Source organism: Euprymna scolopes, chromosome 12, assembly GCF_053919585.1.
Source record: "Euprymna scolopes isolate OS-2025 chromosome 12, ASM5391958v1, whole genome shotgun sequence".
Lineage (NCBI taxonomy): Eukaryota > Metazoa > Mollusca > Cephalopoda > Sepiida > Sepiolidae > Euprymna > Euprymna scolopes.
In genome coordinates this window covers 113681678-113706022 of record NC_136493.1, presented here as the reverse complement: position 1 = coordinate 113706022, position 24345 = coordinate 113681678, and the positions used below count along the sequence as shown (strand labels likewise).

Sequence of the window (24345 nt, the reverse complement as noted above, 5' to 3'; positions counted from 1 at the left end):
TACAAAACAAAAAGGACAAAGAAACATATTCCGTTTGGTAAGGTGAATTGCTAGTTGAAATGCCACGTCATCCAGAAACCTGTACATAAAGAACGACAGGAAGTTCGTCCATATTTGTCTTTTTTTTTAAAATTCCTTTTCAGTCTTCATTTGTGGGATGTATTTATTTTTTTTAAGAAAAGCTCTATATTCGATTTCTTATGGAGGGAGAAAATGAAAAACCCACAGTTTTCTTTCTTTTTGAAATCTTTTTGAAATATTTTGTTGGACTGGCGTTCACTGTCTATCTGTCTGTACTTGATAGTAACTCTTGCTGTGACGTAGGAGAACATGGCGAACTGGGGCTTTGAATAGCCTCGTAATAAGATGGCGGTGCGACGCCTTGATCACCTTGTCGTCCTCGACTCGAACCAGACCGTACGAGGTTCACGACGTTCAGAGTTACGTACGTATTGTTATCTGAAAATAGAAAAAAAGACAAAAATAAAAAAAATAAATTAGATAATTTAATTTGAATTTCATCAGACACAGAGTAATCCCCTTAAAAAAATTGAACAGTTAATAAAACTCATAATCCTTTCTGTAATCTAACTACATTTGGCACAAATACTTTATTATTTTGTCCTTTAATCCCCATTTCATGAGTAATGTTTCTAATAAAGGGGGAAGAATTACTATTTTCTGGGTCGGAATATATCCATCTCACACTTATCGTCGGTTGGTTTTTGATATTGAAGTATTAAAAAAATATTTTTATGTCCTTACATCAAGTGGCTTCATGCTTTGTCTGGAGCGATTTCTATAAATAAAAAAATAAACTGTTTCCTCTCTGTAATATCTCTTTTACAGTTCAGGTGCTACCAGATCAGGCTATCTGACGGTTCTGACTTCCTGATCTAAAATTCACCAAACATTGACATCATTGTTTTTTTCCCCCTTTGCCTTTGTAAAACTCAATCATGTTCTGCAAAGTCAAAAAAATAAAACAACAATTTTCCTATACAAAAAATCAAAACAAGTACCATGAATATCTGAATATATAAAGAACTTGGAGCATAAACATGTTTACCAAAATAACCCGAAAAGGTTTGAAAGCAAATAAAATAAAACAAACGAACCAACTTTCTCACAGGCATGAAGTTGCTAGTCTCAGTTTTTTCTATAAATACTATTATAGTCTGTGTTCTTCAGAATTGTGTGATCTTTTATTTGCTTTCTTTGTTTAGGCTCATTTAACTCGCTAATCTAATGGTCTCCATCAATTTGCTATTTTAATACCTCATTATAATACAGCTTCCTATTCCAGTGGTTTTTTGGTCCTGGATATGACCTTAAACTATATCCAATGGCGAGGCCCCAGCTTGCAGGCTTTGGTGAGTGTGGAGCCACCCTTTAATTGCCATTGCTCCCAGGTCCACTCTGACCCGCAGTGGTAGTATCTGTTAGGGTCCCAACTATGGGTTAAATAGAAACCGACTTGAAAACAACAAATATATTCTATTAAAAAAATCTTTCTTCAAAATCTTTGGATTCGGCATTAAATAACCTGAAAAGGGTTGATACGCCGTAAAACAAAAACAACCAACCATCCAGTGGTTTCTTGCTAAAAACTGCAGGCAGCTAACGTATTTTCTAACTTCTGGCGTAGCGCTACCTTCACTTTTATTGTTTTACAGTATTTCTATTGTGAAGCGATTTATTGAAATAAAACATAAGAAAAGTATAATTATTGAAAAGTATAATTATACAAGTAAAAGTAACACAAATAGTTTTTATTTGCAATCTTAATAACAAAAATAAAAAATGAAAGTTTTTATTTTTATGAAAATAAAAGTTTTTTTTTAATATTAAAAATAATTGTTTTATTTGAATTTATATAATAAATATATGTTTATGAAAGTATATAAATAAAATTATTGAAATCAAAATAACAAAATTTCAAACATCATAAAACATCCAATACATAATATTCCGAAAATAGTTTTAAAAACCTTGTTTTCAATAATTCCTGAAAAAAATTAAATTAATTTGAATAACTTAATTAAAAATCTTTTCAATGATTATTAAATAAAAAGAACAATTAGAAAAACATAATAAAAAAGACAACATGCACAGGGGAGAAATAGGCGTGAGAGGAACTGATTTGCTTTGTCACCGCTTCCGGTAGCACTATGTCTTTGCAATAACCATCTTTTGTTTTTTAGTTTGCTTTTTTTTTCTTTTTTTTTTTTTTTTTAGCTCATTGGGGCGATTTTCATAAAACAAACTTCCGTATATGGCTGACTTCTTCACCAAGTTTCAGTTATAATTGTCCAATAATTTTTATCGCATCACCGTTCAAGGATATGCAGAGTTGGACGTGTGGACTTAATGGACTTCACACTCACCGGATCCGAACCTCAAAGATAATATCTGTCAAACAGTCCTCAAACAATTCCTAAAATTAAGAGTACAATTATAACGTAAATCACAATAGTGCCATGCCAAGAGATGACTATGTCCAAGCTGTTGAGTATTTTACACATCGATTTTTGTGTTTGTTTCACTGAACGGCAATAAAAAGACCGTTGGAAATGTACGACTAAACCTTAGTGGACAAGTCAGACTGAAGTTTATTCCAAATATGATTAGATCATACATTTTGTTAACGATTCCATGGGTGGGATTTTTCGTGTAATCGTGTATATTAAATATTACGTGACAGTAATCTACTTTTAACATTAACTGTACGCATATAAATAGTAAGGTGCATCGTGCTGTTAGGTGTGAATAACGAGGAGCATCTTTTGGGATCAGTGATTATTCTATATAGGATGTATATAGATGATTTATCAGCTTATTTACTTATACATGTGTGTGTCTGTGTGAGATCATTCTCTATACACTCCGAAACGGCGGAGCAGGTGTTTTTGAAATTCCACACAAATATACTTTATGTGTTTGAGTATTTTTATATAGGTTTTGCATTGTAATGGCTCCGAGCAAGGGAGACTATCCGAAAATGTCGATAGTAAAAATTTACAGATCAGCGCGCAGCTTTCCAATGGGGAAACATCAGTAAATAAAGCTGTTGTAAACACAACCAAGACTTCAGGTCATTCATTTGCAGCTTTTCCAAATCAAGATCAACCTAGATAAATAAGGTATGTTTCCCTATTGGCCGAAAGAGAACTATCTCCACTCTCTATTATTGTACCGTCTGCCATAAATATTACATGTCCTGTTTGTACACTCATTACTAGACGATCACATATACACTTCAAATACATATACACTCAACATCTTAGAGACAATTAAATATATCACACGTCAAACAGTAAATAGACATTCATATTTACTCGTAAATATATAATTACATTATTTCGACTATATTAGAATAGGTTAAAGTTTTCCTCTGCTTAATCTAGTTAGCAAACAAATGTTTCATAGTCCAGCCTATCCTACTATTCCACTATTAAGAAGGGATGGAGAGGTGTATTCATAGTTTGCTATAGAGTGGCCTTTCAATCACTTATGATCTCTTTGTTATGTTAACAAAATGATAATGCATATTTGAAAAAAAAAAAGAAGAATGTGAAACTTAACAGTTATTATATTTCGAATATTTCGAACAAAACCTCTTCTACCAACAGAATTGTGATCGAATTTTATTCTCACAACGTTTCGATCGATGTAATCGCTTACAACGTACGTCTTATTGACGTAGGAGATATTTATGTCAGGATTTGGAAATCTGTATGGAATGTAAAACAAAACCCTTTATTTAATTATTAAGAGAGTAGTATGTTCTTGTTCTGTTAGCCATGATCAGTAAAAAGTCTTAAGTATTTCGTAATTGTATTCTTAGTATCAGTTGTACCGAGAGCTGAACCTTCTGCAAGGACTCGTGGCACAATGGATGTAAGTGCTAAGTAATAGTTTTCTGGACATTGAAAATTCAATCTTCAGCAAGGGCGATAGTAAGAATATAATTACGAATTACTTAAGAATTCTATCAAATCCTGGCTTATGAAACAAGAAAAATCTACCCCCGCTGATTAAATAGAGGGTCCTCTTCGAAATTCCATTTAGATTCCTGAAGTAGACATATACATTTTCGTGTTAAACAAAACAAAAAAAAAAAAAAGGTGAATTAGTCAACAGAAACGGACCAATTCTTCTCTACGACAGTACGTTGCTAAACTGACCCTGAAGAAGTTGAACAAATTAGGCTACGAAACGGTACCTCCTCTGCCATATTCTCCAGACCTCTTACCTACCGACTACCACTTTTAAAAACATCTCGACAACTTTCTGCTTCAAAAACCTACATGATATCAAAAACGCCTTCAGATACTTCATTGCCACCAGAACGCAATATTTTATAGGTTACTGGCATAAATACACTTGTTTTTCGTTGACAAAAGTATGTTGATTCTGGTTGTGTTTATGTTGATCAATAAATGTTTGTTTAAGCCGAGATATGTTCATCTGAATTTAAAAGTTAAAAACCGCAAGAACTTTCTTGTCAACCTGATAAAAAAGTTTTACTTACTGGCACGATGTGAAGAGTAACTCCGAATAACACTTTCCTCCGGTGTGATCGGTGACGTAGGCAAAGACGTTGAGTCACCTTTGTTGATAGGATAGAGTTCAGGTTTAGATACTACCTAGAAAAAAAAAAGGGAAAAAGAAAGAGACATTAGTAAAATGAAAAAAGAAAATAACAATTTCTTTTTAAACTACATTTTAACGCTGCCCCCAAACAATGTTTAATTACGTGTCTTTGCTTCATGTACTTATGCAGAATAATGACCGCGGTATCGTCGGAATTTTCCGGACAGTTTACGTAAAACACTAGAAGGTGCCGAACGAATGTCGCGTGATTTTTTTTTCGCGCTGACCTGTTTTCCCTTTCTAAAATCTCTCTCTCTCTCTCTCTCTCTCTCTCTCTCTCTATATATATATATATATATATATATATATATATATATATATATATATATATATATATATATATATATATATGAATGGAAATGTATAAAAAAGAATACGAAAAGTATAAAAGCTTATAACTTTTCTTTATTCGTTTTCAATTGGTGACGTGCAGGAATACGAAATAATATTACGAAAAAAAATTTAAAAAACTTTTTTTATAAGTACATATTTTCGACCGATCCTTCAGTCTTCATCGGTGTAGTGAAAGTATGAGCATGCACGAGGAAAAGGGGAATATATATATATATATATATATATAGTTATAAAAATATATATGGCAATTTAGCTACACAGAATATTCCGCGTTTCATCCACGCTAGGATTCCTCAGTCTTATACAAATATTCTTATACAAACCCTAGCGTGGATGAAACGCAGAATATTCTGTGTAGCTAAATTGCCATATATATTTTTATAACTTACTACCAAGCTCTACCTATGTATTGAGCGCTGTTGAAGTAAATACTTAAAGTTTACGCATAAAATTATACTTTCGTATATTAATTCATGTGATTAAATAAAGTAGTCATATATATATATATATATATATATATATATATATATATATATATATATATATATAGTTTGGTTATTATACAAACATTATAGGTTACATATGTGCATACATGTTTCAGTGAAATCCCAATTCAAAACTAACACTTTATAAGACCAAATAAGAATCGATTCTTTTTTGGTCTGATGAAGTGTTAACCTTGAATTGGGAATGAATAAAATGAATATCGTTTCCGAAACGATCGTACACTCAGGTTGATTTTCTTTGTTTTTCCTGTTGAAACTGATTCATAAGTTACAATTGTTAATCTTTATAATCATATATATTTGTCCTCGCGCGAAAGAGCAGGACACAAAATGTTTTAAATAATAATAATAATAATAATAATAATAATAGAATAGCAATAACAAAGACTTTCGCTGGCGAAGACTACTATTGACCGTAACCAGTTATACAGTCCTTTTGAAATTTTAATCTCTATTTTTCTCGTTATGTACTGAATATTTGTTAATGAAATCTATAATAAATATGCTCCTTATTAAATTTTTAAAATTTTCTATTCTGAAAGAAGTTAAAAAAATTTAATGTAAAAGAGTTATTTTAAAGTTTTTGTTAAAAAAATTCAGATTTTCTCATTATTCAAAGCTGTATTATAAAGAGGGGGTTGCAAAAAATGAGTTGTGGTGTGAGGAGAACTACAAACTGAAACAGAGAGAATATTCAGACCTGTAACAATACACAAAGGGAGATTGTAAAAATGAGTTGTGGTGTGAGGAGAAATACAAACTGAAATAGAGAGAAGGAGAGTTTTAAAATATAATCTTAAAACGATAAGATACAAGTTAAAAAAAGCATTTCATCCAATGCATGAAAATTGTTAAACAAAATGTTTTTACTATAGGCTTTAAAAATAAAGGTACAAGATTCAATTTGAAATTTATTTATCTTCGAAGTACACTTTTATAAATTTTACAAAGTAAGTGTATAAAAATTTAATTTGAATTGAATAAAAAATTACCTTGGATTTATTTTATGTAATGAACATTTTGTTGCAATTTAAAAACATTATCTTTCATCTAGCAATTAATGATATAGATATAAAATTTTCAATGATTTTTTTAAAAGTGCAATAGGAGGAGGAGAAGGAGGAGGATATTCGCAGGTTCTACTCACTTCAGTATAAGATGGTGGTGGCAGAGATGTTGTAGATATTGTGGCAGGTCCTATGTATGCGAAGGGGGATTGGTGCGTTCCGGCTGCTCGCATCATGGAAGCTAAACCGCCATACTGTAGCGGCAACTGGGCAGGTGTGGAATTATCTACCGGTTGTTCAGGCACCGTGCATGGGATAGACTGAGGAACGCGGTTTTTCTTCCTTTTGTAATAATTGCACACCCCACAACACGTCGCCAGAAACATCACCATAAACACCCTGAAAATAAAAAGAAAATATTAATGATTGGAAAAAGCACGGGCAATGTCCCGGCAAAAAATGTGAACTACAGTAAGTGAGATCGATTCTCATAGGTTTAGTAAAAGAGGTGACACGGTCGAACTACTTAAGGCGCCGGATGCGTAAAGCATCCATAGCATTGCATTCGTTTCTACGATATCTTTCTCGTTAGAATTCTTTATAAAGTGGTAAGTGATTCTAGACTCGAACTTTGCGCACCCAAGTTTCTGATGAAGCATTCTAGAAGTCTCCCCGTAGTTTAAAAAAAGGCGACGGTAGCTAAGTGATTAACGGCACGGACTGACAGCAAGGGTGTGCCAAGTTTGAATCCAGTTCATTCCTTAGGGAAGTTGACAACTTTCACGTGGTCTCTCTCGTAAGTACCGGACGTTTTTCTAGAAAAAAATTCTAATTAGAAAGATATCGTCGAAACGAATGCCAACAAAAATCATCTAATTCATACGAAATACATGAACGATGATTAACAAGAATAAAACCCCGCAATTTTATCTGCTTAGATATTACGAACTGCTAAATACAAGTGGCGGATCCATTCTTGTCAATTAGCCAGACAAGAACTGGATTATTTTTGAACCGAAGCGACACTCACCTTAAACTGTTTGAACCAGCTGCTCCAAATGGGAGTATAAGATTCACAGTACTATGGAAAATATATAATATACGGCTATGTTGGAAGTCTTTTATCTATCGGTTTGTGATATTGGTTATTATTAGTCCTAGGAGGTCAACTCTCCCAAGCCTTACCTCACTTATTAAAGGACACTGACTTGATTTTCCCCATTCTTTCTATCTTGTATCACGCTTTCCTTGTCAAATAAAATGAATGACAGGGTTAATTATTGGCAACGCACGCAAGATTATTAGCTTGATTCTAAAATAATGATAAAAAAGCAAAGAAGATAATAAAAAAGAGACAAACAGACAAACAGGAAATTACGATGCACCTTTGTTACTCACAAAAAAAAAAAAATAATAATAAAAACAGAACTAAAGAAAAAATCGTTTTACTTCTTTTGTTTTTGTGTGTTTGTCCATAAAATATTTTTAATGTCTGAAAACACATTTTTTTTTCCTTTTTGTCTAAACCATTGATTATTGATCCAAGGTACGTTTTATAAAGGGACTCACCGCTTATCAAAACTCAAAAGCCACTCGAGGATAATTGATAAACTGTGATGGTGGAAATTGGGTAGACATTTATCATTTATGAGAACGGCTCAACAAGAAATTGTTTACATTGGAATTGAAAACGCTCATGTTATAATCAGCTCGGAAGCAACACCCTGTTATTGTGTCCCACAGACGGGACGCTCTAAGGACGAATCTTTGCTCATGGAATTTTCGTTATATATATATATATATATATATATATATATATATATATATATATATATATATATATATATATATATATATATATATATATCCAAGGAACTTACCTCTAAAATTTCAATTGTTTATACCCAAAATTGGCGGAGGAGTTTGGTAGACTTCTCAAAGGTCAAATCGTTGAACTTTGACCCCTTATCAGTTAAATTCCTAGCCAAAAACGGATTACAAAGATTTCCCCAAATCTTCATACCCTGTATATCAAATTCGTAGTTGGTAGACGGAAAATTGACAGAGTTATTGTGTAAGGAAATGTACACAGACAGACAGACAAACAGACAGACATGCATTCACTTTTATAGATATATAGATTATTATTATTATTATTATTATTATTATTATTATTATTAGTAGTAGTAGTAGTAGTGTTTTTGTTGTTGATGTCATCGTCTAAATTTGGCAAAAACGGTTGTATTTGTATTAACAAAGTCCTCGAGTAAATAACGATCAGGACATGTTTTAGTTTGTCAAACCCTTATAAAAGATTCTCATGCGTGACCGTCGTTTACCTTTCTAGTTCTGTTCCAGCTGGGTAGGTTTGCCTGTTTTGCGGCATATTTGTTTGCTTTCGTTTATTTACGAGCGGCGTACAATAAGTAATGCCCCTGACCCACTTCCCATAGCAGTAGAGCATCGATACTTGGCACAGTTATTAGTCTTTACCTACATAGGAACCACCCAGAGTTATGCATTTTCCCATCGTTTGATGCAGCTCTCGAGACCGTTTTTTTTTTTAGAACATCCCAGGTTGATCCTCCATCCACGACGTGACTTCAGAAATCAAGGCTGCATCATCTGGGAAACGCTTTTCTTTCAAAAACAACTTCATGGCTGGGAAGAGGTGAAAGTCAGAGGGTGCAAGGTCAGGAGAGTAGGGAGGATAGGAAGGATTTCATAACCACACGCCCGTGCTTCTGATCTGGCGACATACGAGTTGTGGACCGGAGCGTTGTCCTGCAGGAGGAGGGTACCTTTGCTGATCTTTCCCCGCCTCTTGATTTTGATAGCTTCCCTTAATTTCTTCTAAAATGAAGCATAATAGGCTCCTTTAATTGTGGTAACCTTTGCCAGGAAATTTGTCATCACTACTCTGTCCTAGTCCCAGAAGACCGTGAGCATGGCCGTGCCAGCGGAGGGCTGTACCCTTGCCTTCTTTGCTTCCACTGCATTGACTGGGCTTTGGTCTCTGGATCATAGTGATGCACCCAGGTTTCATCCTGTGTAACCAGTCTTTTAAAAAACTTTGACTCATCTTCTTGCCACATCTCCAAATTCACTCTCGAGCACTCGCTTTTGGAATAGTGTGAGCAACCTGGACATCCATCTGGCAGACACCTTATGCATATGCAAATGGTCATGAATGATAGTTTCCAAAGACCCTGTACTAATCTTGACATCTTGGGCTATTTAGCGAATAATAATGCGCCGATCTTCCAAAATGGCAGCCTCAACTTGACAGGCAGATGCCTCATCAATGGCAGAAGAGGGGCGACCAGGTCTAGGATCTAGGACCTGTTTCCACAGACTTCCGGCCATGTTTGAATTCACGATGCCAGCGTTTTACAAGGTCATATGATGGGGCATTACCACCATAAGTTTCTTTCATTTCATCAAAAGTCTCATGTGGTGTGCGTCCTTTCAAATACAAAAACCGAATCACTGCTCGACATTCAACAGGCTCCATTTCACACCTGACTCAGTTCAAACACCTATAAAACAGAAACCACAATTAGTTCGGAGTTGCAACATAACCCGTAGAGATATAAATCATTGCACATGCAAAATTTCAGCTAGATCAGACAACTGGAAGTGAGTCAGTGGCATTACTTATTGCACGCCCCTCGTACTCATCAAGATGAAAGTGTAAACGAGATGTACGGATTATGATGAATATTATGAGAGGATTGAAAATGACGAGTTAAATGAACAGAGTTTGATTACTTATGGAGATTGTTTATTACAAGTATTAATTTACTTTGGGTTTGAAGATGAGTGTTTTACTAGTGGGCAGGAAAGCAGTCCTATGGTAATGCGTTCCGTTTTGTTTGAGAGAAGCTTAGTCACTGGAAAAATGAAAAGCTGAAGTTTTGTTTGAGAGAAGCTTAGTCACTGGAAAAATGAAAATGGGAAGGAATAACAATTAACAGCACTAGCGACCTATTACTAGAACTTTTAACAAAGACGACGTTCGCCAATAATCGAGCGGAAAATAGTACAATGGGCAAGTACACGTAAATATTTAGATGTAGATTATGTTAGAATGAGAAGTTTGAAATTCTAGGTCTCCAAAGCATATTAAACTGTACAACTGAAATAGCAAACAACTTTATACGCAGAAGAAAAATGATTTTAGGATAATAATACGTCATAAAAATGAAATAAAATGAATAAATACATACAAAACTAAACTAAAATAACACCCACAACAGCAACTAAAAATAAATAAATAAATAAATGCAAACAAGCACGTGTTAAAATAATGTCATCTGTTAATACAAAACAAAACAAAGATACGTCAAGTAAAGCTGAAGTTTTGTTTGAGAGAAGCTTAGTCACTGGAAAAATGAAAATGGGAAGGAATAACAATTAATATGATTGGGTAGCTAGCTAGATTAAACGCCACGTGGATGCGTAAAAACAATCAGTAACACAAATTCCATACACATTGTGTCGATTCCTTACGGGAGATAAAACGCTGGCATATCTGTGTAACTTAATTGACATAAAAATAGTTTTATAATTTACTATATATACATATACACATATATGCATATAGATACATTGATATATATATATATATATATATATATATATATATATATATATATATATATATATATATATGAGAGAGAGATATGAGGAATACAAAAGTTAAATATTTTTCAGATTATTATTATTGTTATTGCTGTTGTTGTTTTATAGTTATTGTTATTATTAGTTTATAGTCACTAGAAGTTCTCACACAAGTCATTATCAGAAATTACTCACTGATAATAAGCGATAGAGCTTCTTGGAGTTTGGGTGACACCAGTATCCTCAGATTTCAACTAGGCTCTATCTCCTTCGATAATCTTTTCTAATAACTTTGCGTTATCGCAACAGCCGCTTGCCATTTATTTTTCACTCGCAGTAACTATTAGTTTTCACCGGATTTTTGTTGTTGTAATAACCCTTTCCAAGGTCTCAGTCTTCTTTGTGTTCCTTTAGTGGCGGCTTAATTAGTACTCTCTCTCTCTCTCTCTCTCTCTCTCTCTCTCTCTCTCTCTCTCTCAGGTCTTTCCACCTTCCTTGCCCTTTCAAAGCTATTACGTGTCGTATCAACCAAGAATGGGGCCGTCTTTAAATTTATACATTATTATTATTATTATTATTATTATTATTATTATTATTATTATTATTATTATTTATTATTATTATTATTATTATTATTATTTATTATTATTATTTATTATTATTATTATTATTATTATTATTTATTATTATTATTATTATTATTTATTATTATTATTATTATTATTATTATTATTATTATTATTATTATTATTATTATTTATACTCATTAGCAGTTCTCACAGGGATTATTATCAAAGATTATTTATTGGAAACAATCTGTGGTGTTCTTTGAACTCTGGGTAATAACAAATCTCCCCAGATATCCAATACTCTTCATCTCTTTCTTTTGTCCATGAATTTGCGTTATCGCAACAACCGTTTAGTACTGATTTCTCGCTGGAATTTGGATGACAGTAAGCCTCTCCAAGGTTCTGTTTCGCACTCATCCAGTGGAGGTCTGCTTAGTACTATCACACCTCGATCTTTCTATCCTCCTTGATCTTTCACTGCTATTTGGTGTAGTGCTGGTTGATGCCGACGTTATTATTATTATTAATTTTATTATTATTATTATTATTATTATTATTATTATTATTATTATTATTATTTATCTATTTTATATTTTAATTACTAATCTTTTTTTATCTCAATTTCATTCGGTGTTTGAGTTCGTATAACATATTTCGGGAAAAATCTCTCTTCAGATGACAGAGGATTATCAACTCCGTTTTAAAACGTGTAAAAGATGATTTTCAGTTTATTTATTGTATAAGGAAACATAATTTCAGTTATTTATAAGTTTGTTTACGACATTTTTTCCTTTTTGCGCTCCTGCCATCACCAGACCCTCGGAACCACACTGCTTTCACCAATATTTACTTCGCCAAGCCAGTTATCTCTTCACGGATGACAAGAGCAAATTAAAAATTGACACGTTCCATTATGCCTCATCTAACATTAACAAAGACGTGGCTATGAGTCAACTGACAATATATGTCTTTCGCTAATCGATTCGCTATGAATACAAAAGCATTTAATAGTGTCATTTAAAACAGCATTTAATAGTTATTTGCTTGACACGACCAAACCCATTCACATTTATTGCCCACTAGACTCGTTGCTATTGTAGAGATAAAACAGACGTTGAGTTTTTAACGGCCCTTTGGTATAATCTATTATATAATGGGCAGTTGTCTGTGTGTACGTTTGTATGTCCGGCTACCCCCCCCCCCCAAAAAAAATGATTAAACAAGTACCAACTAAGTTTCTTGATTGGTGTTGTCCCGGACGAATAATATCTAAAATGTAGAAAAAAATTACTTATTATTTGACCTTTAACTAGTGTAGACTTTTTTAAGAGGAGTCGATTTTCTAGCTAAATTTGTACTGTTATACCGATTTTTAATCAGGAAGTAACTCTGATTATTGTATCATGGAATGTATGCTCTTATGCTGATCCATCCTCCAAGGAAACTATTAAAACTGCAAGCAAATGTGTGTGTCTATGTTCAGAGAGAGAGAGAGAGAGAGAGAGAGAGAGAGAGAGAGAGAGAGAGAGAGAGAGAGAGAGGGGGGGAGGAGGATTGAGTTGAAGGGAAAACGAAGCGGAGGTGGAGAGGGTGAGAAAAAAAGAGAAAAATATAGTAGATAGAAGTTTTAATAGAAATATGTTGTACTTTGTCCTGGGCAATGCCGGATAGCTCTGCTAGTTTATTATGTAAAGCGCAGCTGTATACGTGTTATTTTGTATATCCATCTAAAAGCAAAAAAATCTACAAAACGGATCACCACAAGGTTAATATTGTCTTAACCAGCGTTGCCCTGGACGAATCTCTACTTATATATAAAAGTATGTGTTTGTAAATTCATGTTCTATTTACATTAGCATTAATACTATGGGCCTCTGATTTCTTCCCATCAACCACTACGCTTATGAACCTATCAGAGAGAAATGATTTAATAATTGAGAAGACATTTCTAACTATACCATAGCTGGCGATCTTATGGAGTAGACCTGTATGCCACATCCTATCAAATGCCTTTGATATGTCAAGAGCAATTGTCCTAGAAAGAAAGCCTCCGTCGGGAGATTCGGTAATCCTATGAGATATAACTGTTAGCATATCTGCTAGCAGAACAAACACCATATTGCATGTCACTGAGTAGGTTATTTTTGCTGGGATGATTGACTAACACAGATTCTAGGTTTTAAATACTGATAAGGTTTTTCAGGGTGTTGAAAAGCAATTCTTCTTAATATAACGGTTAAACAGCTATGTAAGTAAAGGAGCTAGTTCCGGTTAACGCTTTTTCAGCACTATAATTGGAATGCCGTCAGGGCCAGTTGCTTTACTGGAGAGGTTTTTGATTAGCTTGGCAACATCATGCACAGATATTTGTATATCGCATAGCGTGTTTTCAGACACAGGAGGAAATTGACAGCCCTGATTGCATAGGGTAGAATTAGCCGTAAAGTTCCTGGCAAAACGTTTGGCTTTGTCCAATGCTGACGAGATTACCTCAGGTCACTTGATGATAATTGGAATATAGCTCACTCTTCTATTAAGGACCCTGTTAGTTATTTGCCAAAACTGGTGGGAACCAAACCGCTGCTCAGCTACTTTGGACTTGACGAACTGAGCATACAACCCTCTCGTATTCTTTATCGTTTTTTACAGTGGTTGCTGGCAGTCCTGAAAGCGGCTTTAGTCTCAGTACATATATTACGTTGGAAACAATGGAAAAAAGTTATATCTGTATGCAATGGAAGCAGTATATTCTGGAGAGAACTAAGTCCTTCCTAGGATTTTTTGGGGAGTATGAAGTGGTCTATACCTACAATCAACCATTCCGTCAGGTTTGATACTCTAGAGAACGCATTCTTTTTAAACATAGAACGCGAAGGTAGATCTGGTATAAATGTATGGAAGTTATCCCAGTCAGGTTTAGAATATCGATATACTATACGGTGGAGAGGTACGTCTGAGGACTTATTACATTTTGTTTTCATCTTAACCGAGTAATTAGCAGATCTCAATGAAGACAGAACGTAAGATGAACATAGCTCAGGGCAAGTTGCGAGAAAAAGATCTAGGAGATTTGCATACTGACAGTCAGTGTCAGACATACGAATGGGGTTGTGAACAATTTGAGTTAGGTCACAAGCAATGGAGAAATCGTGACAGAACCTCCCCTCATCTGTTTTGTTTTAGCGGCCAAACCATTCCACATTGTAAACATTGAATTCTCCACAGACGTGAATGTTAGCCGAAGGATGAGCAGACAGGATGCGGTCAATTTTCTCAGATATGTTCTTAAATATAGTAACTCCGCTGTTGTGGGGGTGATAGAGGGCAAATATAAACGTAATAAGGAAAAGAGGAAAAATATGGGGAAAAAAGAAAAATATTTTCTTTGTAGACCTTAATAAGATAAAACCGTAATAATTACCCATAAATATGGCATTCGAGAACGAAGGTAGCGTTTGGTAAAGTTGCAGTTTTAGTCATTTAGAACTGCTTTACAGCTTCACCGCTCACTCATTTTTCGACCAAATTTCAAACAATTATTCTCAGCTATATTGTGAAAACGAATTCAATTTACGTTCAGTAAAACAAAAGGTTTGATGAATTTACTGGTGTTCAAAATCGTCAAAAAACGTAAGGAAGTGAGCGACGTTTTTTATGACTGGTTTCTATAGCAACCACGTCGCTTCAGCGACTAGTGTTGCCACTAATTCATTGTTGTTGCGAAAAGAGAAGTAACAAGTGAAACAGAGAGAATGAAAAAATGAAAGGGAGATAATTGGGGGATTTTATTGAGACAGACGTGTGTAATCATTGAAAGTTACTTCATCGGATGATTTGTTACTTATTCTACTTTCAATCGATAACGGTATATGTTTAATAATGGATGGTTAGACTGTGGGTGTATATAAATAGGGTTAGAGTTTTCCTTCATATAGGGTTTATAAGTGTTTAAATCAAGATCTAAAGTAACGTCAAGGAAGTTAACCTGTTTTAAGTTAGCATTAACTTCTACTTTTAGGCCAAAATATTTCATGTCCCTATGGATTGCTCTCCTAACCTGGTCACATTTAACACTTGTAGCGCTCCTCACCATTATTAGCCCATCGTCACGATATAAGCCTATGCCCTTCCATCAATAGTGTTTTTTTTTGCTAAATTATAAATGATATAAAATCCAACGAGATCTGTTGCTTCTGCAGAGTCCAGCGATCCCATTGATACCCCGAAAAAGTCGTTTTGCCCATTTTTAGCCGATTGTTCTCCATTATAGACAAGGACAGTTGTGGAGCATTTCATAATGATTTCAGAATCCTCATCGGAGGCATTGGTATGGGTCTTAGCAAATTCAATTGCCTTTCCAAAAAGATCCTTTGTGGTTGACGGGTAGTAATCCATTATGTCAAATTGCTCAAACGCACATTTTTCTTGTTGGCAATGTTAAGAAACCATTTTACAGGATCCACCGTATTTATCCATAGGTTCAGGTTGAATTGCCGTTTTAATTCTAGATTGATGTTCTCTAATATTATTTTGCTAATCTTTCCAATTTCGGGTCTAGTTGGGTTGATCAATCTTGTTGTTGGTTTTGTGTGGAAGCTAGGTTTATGATCCTTTAAAAGGATATACGCTTCGTTTCCTCTAAGCTTATACGATGACTATAATAATGTATATTACAAGAATGTATGGGTGTCTGGGTATATATGTATATATGTTATGTATGTATATATACGCCTGAGTAAACTATAATAATACGCTTTTTCATATAAAGGGGTTACCACACTACGGAAGTTAAAAGGAACCTTATTATTAAAAAAGGTGTTTGTATTTGTGCATGTATTGCTGTGTTTTATGCGTTGTGAGTGAGCGGGTATCTGTGTGTCCATGTGTGTATATATATGTAAGTATATACGTGAGTCTATATTGATATCTATATGTCTATGTGTCTCGTATATATCTGTGGAGATTTGGGGACACGTATGGATGGGGATGTGTGTCTGCACCTGCGGATAGTTAACTATGTGTGTATATATTGTATGTATGCTGGTATGCGTGTGCATGTATATGTATACGTATATGTATGTATGTACATATATATGTATATGTATGTATGTGTGTATATGTGTGTATGTATGTATTTATATATATATAGATATATATATATATATATATATATATATATATATATATATAGAGAGAGAGAGAGAGATAAAAAGGAACAAACCGTATTATGTGTTCATCAACGTTTCGTCTTTATTTCGCGACTTCATCTGGATGAATGAGATTAAGAAACAAAAAATACCAGTACAAAATATTTGAAAATGTTTCACGTGCACAGTGTGATGCAGTTCTATTTCAGAAAAACGGAAACAAGACGTTGGAAATTCAAAAAGGAGGGGGGAGGGTTGGCGCTGTTAAAGAGAGGGAAATTTTAGTGACGTCATATAGTCATTAAAATTATAATAACGACTATATGACCATATTTGCACGTGAAACATTTTAGGAGCTGCTAAAAACAGCCTATCCTGCCTTGACAGAGTACAAACTAGACTTCGTGGCTTAGTGGGGATGCCCTTTTCTCTACCCTGCAACCTCTCTCCCACAGAAGAGACGTTGCGAGCCTATCCTTGTTTTATCGTTATTTCCATGGCAGGTGCTCGTCTGAACTCCAATCTCTGGTCCCCCCTCGCCAAACTTTCACGAAAAACAAAACTTCTTTCTTAGAACTGCACGCATGTGGAACTCTGTACCGTCTGCCTGCTTCCCACCGGACTACAACTTGGATGTCTTCAAGTCCAACGTTAACAAATTCCTAATGAACCGCCCCCTTAAGTAAACGCTTCATCAAATCTCCACACTAACGTAATGTACTTGCAATAACCCTTATCCCTGAGTGGCTTCCGGGTCTTGATAAGTGGTGATCATTGTGTAAAAAAAAATATATATATATTTGTGTTACAGACGATCAGGAAAACATCGATACTGTTAATTTCGAATCCAAAATATAAGGAGACCAACCACTGTTCGACTATAACGGACGCTTTTCAGACTCTGCTTAGATCTGTCTCCCTTGAAATAGCCTCTCGGTATAGGCGACGAGAGATCGGTCTCCTTTATTTTGGCTTTGAAATTGACGGTATCAATGGTTGTCTGATATTCTGTAACACAGCTATTATTGAATATTCTGCTTCTGTGTTTATATTTTCTATATAATCGAGCACTTTGCTAGGGTTCTCTCCCACAATCAACACACACACACACACACACACATACACACACACACACACATATATATATATATATATATATATATATATATATATATATATATATATATATATATATATATATATATATATATGCTAGAGTCCTGGCAATGCCACAGGAGAGACAACTGATCAAATAAATCCGAGGCAGCAAAACTAAAGCTGGCTTGCTAGGATACTATATATAAATGCATGCTAATTTGGGCATATTTTATTGGTTTGAAAATATAGGTTCTTTTTAACCAATTGTCATAAAATTTTAACAATAGAATACTATTACAATATTCTAAAAACCTGCAAAGTTTCAAGAACCAAAGATATGAGCATTTCAATATTCAATTATATATTCCAGTATAGATATATCCATACATAGACATACAACTTTTAGGGCAATTTTATAAGTTCAAAATCTCGGAAACTACTGATCAGAATTTAACAAATAGAAGGCAAAGCTAATGACTTGAATTGTATAGTGGGCTATGTGACATTTGCCCTTAAGGTCGTACATTACTGTTCCAAGAAGTGGGGGATCACTTTGCTACACTAATTTAACGTAAAATGAGCATCCACTTTATGGCCACTTGGCTATAAAGTGTATGTTCATTTTACGTTAAATTAATATGGAAAAGTTATCCCCCATTTTACAATTTTTTCATATCTTGGAAACTACGTTTTTCCTAGGATTTTTCTGTTATTTTCGATTTAACCACCTTCGAAAACCTAAAATAGTGGTAATTTTAAGGGATTTTTCGTGCGTGGAAAGATACTGCACCTTCACGAATACTTCAATCATAGTCATTTATTTTTCTAGTTTTGCATATGAATTACAAAAAATTTGATATTTCTCCAAAACCTCTGACCTTGATTGAGGGGAGAAATAGCAGAAAGGGGAGTCTTGATTCGAAATATTTCTCATATGTTATATCTCCCCTTTTTTGGAAATAAGATACGATTATGCATATCCCCAGTATCAAATAAAATATAACGTATGGGGAATATTTGGAATCAAGTCTCCCCTTGCTGTTATTTCAGATCATTTGAAACTATAGCAGCAAGTTTTTGTCTCCCCTATATCAAGGCCAGAGGTTTTGGGTATATATATATATATATATATATATATATATATATATATATATATATATATACATATATATATATATATACATATATATATATATACATATATATATATACATATATATATATATATACATATATATATATACATATATATATATATATATATATATATATATATATATATATATATATATCTTTAATTTCAACCTACGCTATTACACAACTTTTATGCCCAGTGTATATGCGAAAGACGCTTTTATCGTTCAAAATGGCCAAAGATTGATTTGATTAAAATATGGAAAAAATCACAGTCACCATTTTTACAAATTCCGAAAGAATAGTAAAGATTTCACTACGTGGCAAGTAAATACAAATAAATAAATAAAAAAAAATTCAACGATATACAGTCAATTATTATTGCTTGAAACAAAAGACGCAGAACGAGGCACAATGTACAGGCTGACCCCCCCCCAAAAAAACGGGCCCCAACTATAATTAGGCCCGTTTCTTAGTGTTTTGTCTGAATGAAATGAAACTTTGGTCATAACAAGTTTATTATATTCGAAACACCACATCAAAACACAAGGGTCTTTGGCCTTTTTTTTCTCCGTTCTACAGCATATATTCTAGATGGCCACCATTTAGCTTTTGTTTTTTTGGGGGGCATAAGAGCAAACAGTTAATAAAACATGTTAAAAACACTTTGAAAAAGAGTTAAAAACATATTTAATCTAAAAAGGAAACGCTTGATAAGTTGATAGTCCTTAATCGGCGGAGTTTCGAAGAAATACTTTCCTTCTCATCAGAGTTGCAAAAAATTAGCAAAATGCGGGATCGGATTTTGCATACAAAAGTATTTGATGAAACTGCAAGTAAGTCAAAGATCTTACTTGATAACAAAAAGTGAAGAAAAAGGTGTAATCACCTTTTTCTTCACCATATTCCCTCTGCTTCACTTTTTCTATTAAAAAAATTTTCTTCAAAATCTTTGCATTCGGCATTAAATAACCTGAAAAGGGTTGATATGCCGTAAAACAAAACAACTAACCAACCAACCAACATATCTATGTACACACACACACACACACACACACACACATATATATATATATATATATATATATAAGCACACACACACCAACTGTCGCTAACATTTAGAGCCGTGCATTTCATTAAGCCGTCACACCCACGCAAATTATCTTCTATTTTTACCGCCAGAACCAAACCAGATTCGCTGACAAGAAAAGACAATATGGCCGCGCGTGAGTTCGATCGATGAATTGCCGACGCAGACGACAACTACGTTTACTTCACGCTTTCATTTCGCTCTGATTTATTTGAATATAGATTCTCTCCTCGGACGACTCTGCAAACACACAGTGCACGACTAAATTAGTTGGAACAGACAGCGAGGAAAAAATATCAATGACTGGCTTGTTTCGAGGCGAATTCTTCAACAACAATCAATATGCGACAATTCGGATACAATTACAATTTCTTTCAGCAAACATATGTCAACTAAGAATGCAATTTGTTTATGGAGCGTTTTTATTAGCTTTATTCTAAATGCTTTTAATATAATTTCCCTCACTGTCTTTCCACGTCTAGAACTAAACCCAAATCCATGAACAGAGCGTCTTTTCCTAGACATATTCATCTGTAGAACGAAATGTCATGGTGCTACTTCCCAGTTAGCTGACTATAAGATGACTGTTTTCAAATCAAATATAAACAAGTTTCTGTTGAGCCGTCCTCTGTTATAACTAAACCCTACCCAACTTCCACCATTACTGACCGTCAGGTGTTGTCTCAGGTCTAACTCACACTCATTAACGTGCGGACCTTGATATACGGCAATCTCCAAATTATATATATATATATATATATATATATATATACTAGCATGGGTGCCCGGCGTTGCCCGGGTGTTTAGAGGTGTATGCTGAGCAAAAAAAAAAAAGGGGGGTAATTTTTTAAACTTTGACCCCTATTATGACCCCTGAAAATTTATTGTTTTGGCCTCAAATCAAGTTATTACGTTAGATCCATGTCCACGGAACCTATATCTAAAATTTCAAGGGTGTAGACCCAAAATTGTCGGAGGAGTTTGGTAGAGTTCTTAAAGGTCAAATCGTTGAAATTTGACCACTTAACAGCCAAATTTCTGGCTGACACCCGTCACATCGATTTTCCCAAATCTCAGTACCCGGTATTTCAAATTTCGAGTCTATAGACTAAAAATTGACAGAGTTATTGCGTAGGGAAATGTACACAGACAGACAGACAGACACACAGACAGACAGACACGTTCACTTTTATAGATATAATAGATATATATATATTAGTGATGGGACGATTGCAATATTTTCTCCAATTGCGATACAATTACCGATTCCGATTTTTTAGAAATCTCAAAACATTTAACTATAAAGTTTTTATTTTGTTTTTACAATCACCATAAAAACACATGTTAAATGTACATATATTTTCCCTAAAGATACAATTGCGTGAGGGATGGATCTATATATTTCAGTCTTACTAATAGTTTAAAATAAACAAATATTTATATTATTTAATTGGAATTCATTATTGAGATGAGTATTATTCATTGATTTATTCATTGCGGACTATTATCCTCATCTTTCCTAGTCGTTGTTTTACGACGTTTCGGCCAACTATTCCTCTGGCCTTCGTCAGGTGGTCACCGCGACGGGATAGGAACTCCAAATCTCCTAACTGCATTCTCAGCAATTACTGCCATCCATAGTTGTTGTCATTCCAAGTAAGCCTCTGGCCGGCTTTGGGTAGGATTGAAACCGCTACCTTCAGACAATTCTCACCTGGAACCATACAGATTCAACGTTTCTATCCACTGCGCCACGGACCCCGAAGTGCGATCAAGTTTAAATTTTTTGCTCTTATAAATCCACGTTTATTCATTATGTGATCTTCCATGGTCGGGTCTGTACCGAATGGTATATATATATATTATTTAATTGGAATTCATTATTGAGATTAGTATTATTAATTAATTTATTTATTGCGGACTATTATCCTCATCTTTCTTAGTTGTTGTTTCACGACGTTTTGGCTAACTATTGCATCTGGCCTTCGTCCGCTAGATACTTTAATTTAATGTTCGTAGTATGTTATCACATTCTGTCCTCCTTTTTAATAAATAGGATCTCCCGATCACCGAAGACGCAATGTAACAAAAAAAAAAAAAATTAAAATAAAAAAATGATGTCGCTTTTGGGACGTATGTGAAACTAAAATATACGTTCTTGATCTTCTGTCTAGGATCCAAGTGTAGTATCTGTTCTGTCTAAAGACGGTATAATGATATTGTGAGGTTTCCGTTCGTGCCGAGCGCCTATGCACTGGAAATATATCACAGACTCCTATGAGATTACTTAGATGGTTACTTTTACAGTTTTGACAAAAGGGCTATCATAATATCGCGGGGTTTCCATTCGCGCTGAACGTCCACAGAATGCCTAGCATCGATATATTACATATGAAAGATGCCGCTGTGGAATTTCCACAAGTCCCGCCAGTAAATATAAACGCTTTCATAATTTTTTTTTACTGACAGTATAAAAAGGTAAAGCAACATTACAAAATAAAAACGCTTTATTTCAAGTATAGAATTGTGTTGTTTTTCCCTTTTAGTATTTATAAATCAAGAAAAAGAAGCTGCCTTTTTAAATTTAGAACAAAAGTTCTCGCCACTTCAAGAATGTATGTCTTAGATATTAAATGCTGCTGCTACTACTAATACTGCTACTACTACTACTACTACTACTACTACTACTACTACCACCATTAATATACACTACTCATACTAATACTACTAATACTAATAATAAATCTTATATTATTAATAGACTTTTTAGCTCGTCAAAAATGGGGGAAAATTATAACCTGTTGACTTAGAATGAGTGCTTTATGTGAAATTGATGTGTGAATATGGTTAAATTTGTGCTCTTTTCACATTAAATACTAATCCGTATTAATCTCTAATTTTGGACCGAACGAATACCATAATACTTTGTTCGTTGCACCTTATAATGACAAAGATTCATACAAATGTTCAGCCAGATCGAGCGAGTAGTTTCCGAGAAAACTTTCAGATTAAATTAGCATTCTGATGACTAATCCCTATCGACCCCTATCAATCCCTAACTATGCATAAAACGGATACTATAATACTTAATTCTCTACACATTATCATAGCAAATGTCCATACAAAATTTCAGTCAGATTGGACCAGTGATTTATAAGGAAAAGTGGAACGGAAAGACGGACTAATATATATATAAAATAAATTAATATTATATTAATTAATATAATATAATATAATATAATATTAATATAATATTTAAGTCTCGGCATAAGTGTGAAAAGCATATTTTATTTTTCTTTTATTAATATTATTGGAATTTTTCTCCTTTTCCCTTGTACATATTTGTGAATTATTCCATGGATTTCGGCCTTTGGATTATTTTGGACCATCTTCCAATTACGGGATTTCCTTGGATTTTACTTGTGCAAATAGAAATTCAATTAACTTTCTTGAAGTTATATTTTTGGATTTTACCGTCTTTAGATTATTTATCTTTCACCAGACTATCCATTCACGTGTAATCACCTTTTTCTTCATCATATTCCCTCTGCTTCACTTTTTTTGTTATCAAGTAAGATCTTTGACTTACTTGTTGTTTCATCAAATACTTTTGTATGCAAAATCCGATCCCGCATTTTGCTAATTCCTACCCTCTGAGAAGGAAAGTATTTCTTCGAAACTCTGCGGATTAAGGACTATCCACTTATCAAGTGTCTCTTTTTCAGATTAAATATGTTTTTAACTCTTTTTCAAAGTGTTTTTAACATGTTTTATTAACTCTTTGCTCGTATATTATATATTATATATATATTATAATATATATATATATATATATGTATATATATATGTATATATATGTGTGTGTGTGTGTGTGTGCGTGTGTGTGGAGAGAGAGAGAAAGAAAGATAGTGAGAATAGGTTTCCTTCAGTCTTGACAGACTATGGATACCCATGGTAAGGGTACCTACGCGTGAAATTTTTGTGGCAAGAGTTGCACAATCTTCAACCACACCTCTCCTAAGTCGACATTATTGAATACCAGTGGCAAGTTGAGGTTCAGGACGACAGGAAACAAATGCCGAGATGAGCGGAAAGCACATACAGCGCCTAGAATTCCAAAATGGTCGCCCATCTGGTACTAGCCAGGCTCAACCTTGATCT

The 24345-nt window shown here is 34.1% G+C and overlaps 1 protein-coding gene across 1 annotated transcript in view; it reads right to left on the bottom strand.

Annotated features, from left to right (window-relative positions):
• LOC145291460 (uncharacterized) overlaps positions 1-24345 on the bottom strand; it is a 432834-nt gene that overhangs the window by 76 nt on the left and 408413 nt on the right. Inside the window, exons 4-6 of the mRNA XM_080137317.1 lie at positions 6664-6922; positions 4535-4649; positions 1-459 (exon numbers count right to left, since the gene is read on the bottom strand). The exon at positions 1-459 is cut by the window's left edge and continues 76 nt beyond it. Coding sequence (XP_079993443.1) covers positions 284-459; positions 4535-4649; positions 6664-6922 — 550 coding nt within the window. The 3' untranslated portion in view covers positions 1-283. The remainder of the gene's footprint in view (positions 460-4534; positions 4650-6663; positions 6923-24345) is intronic.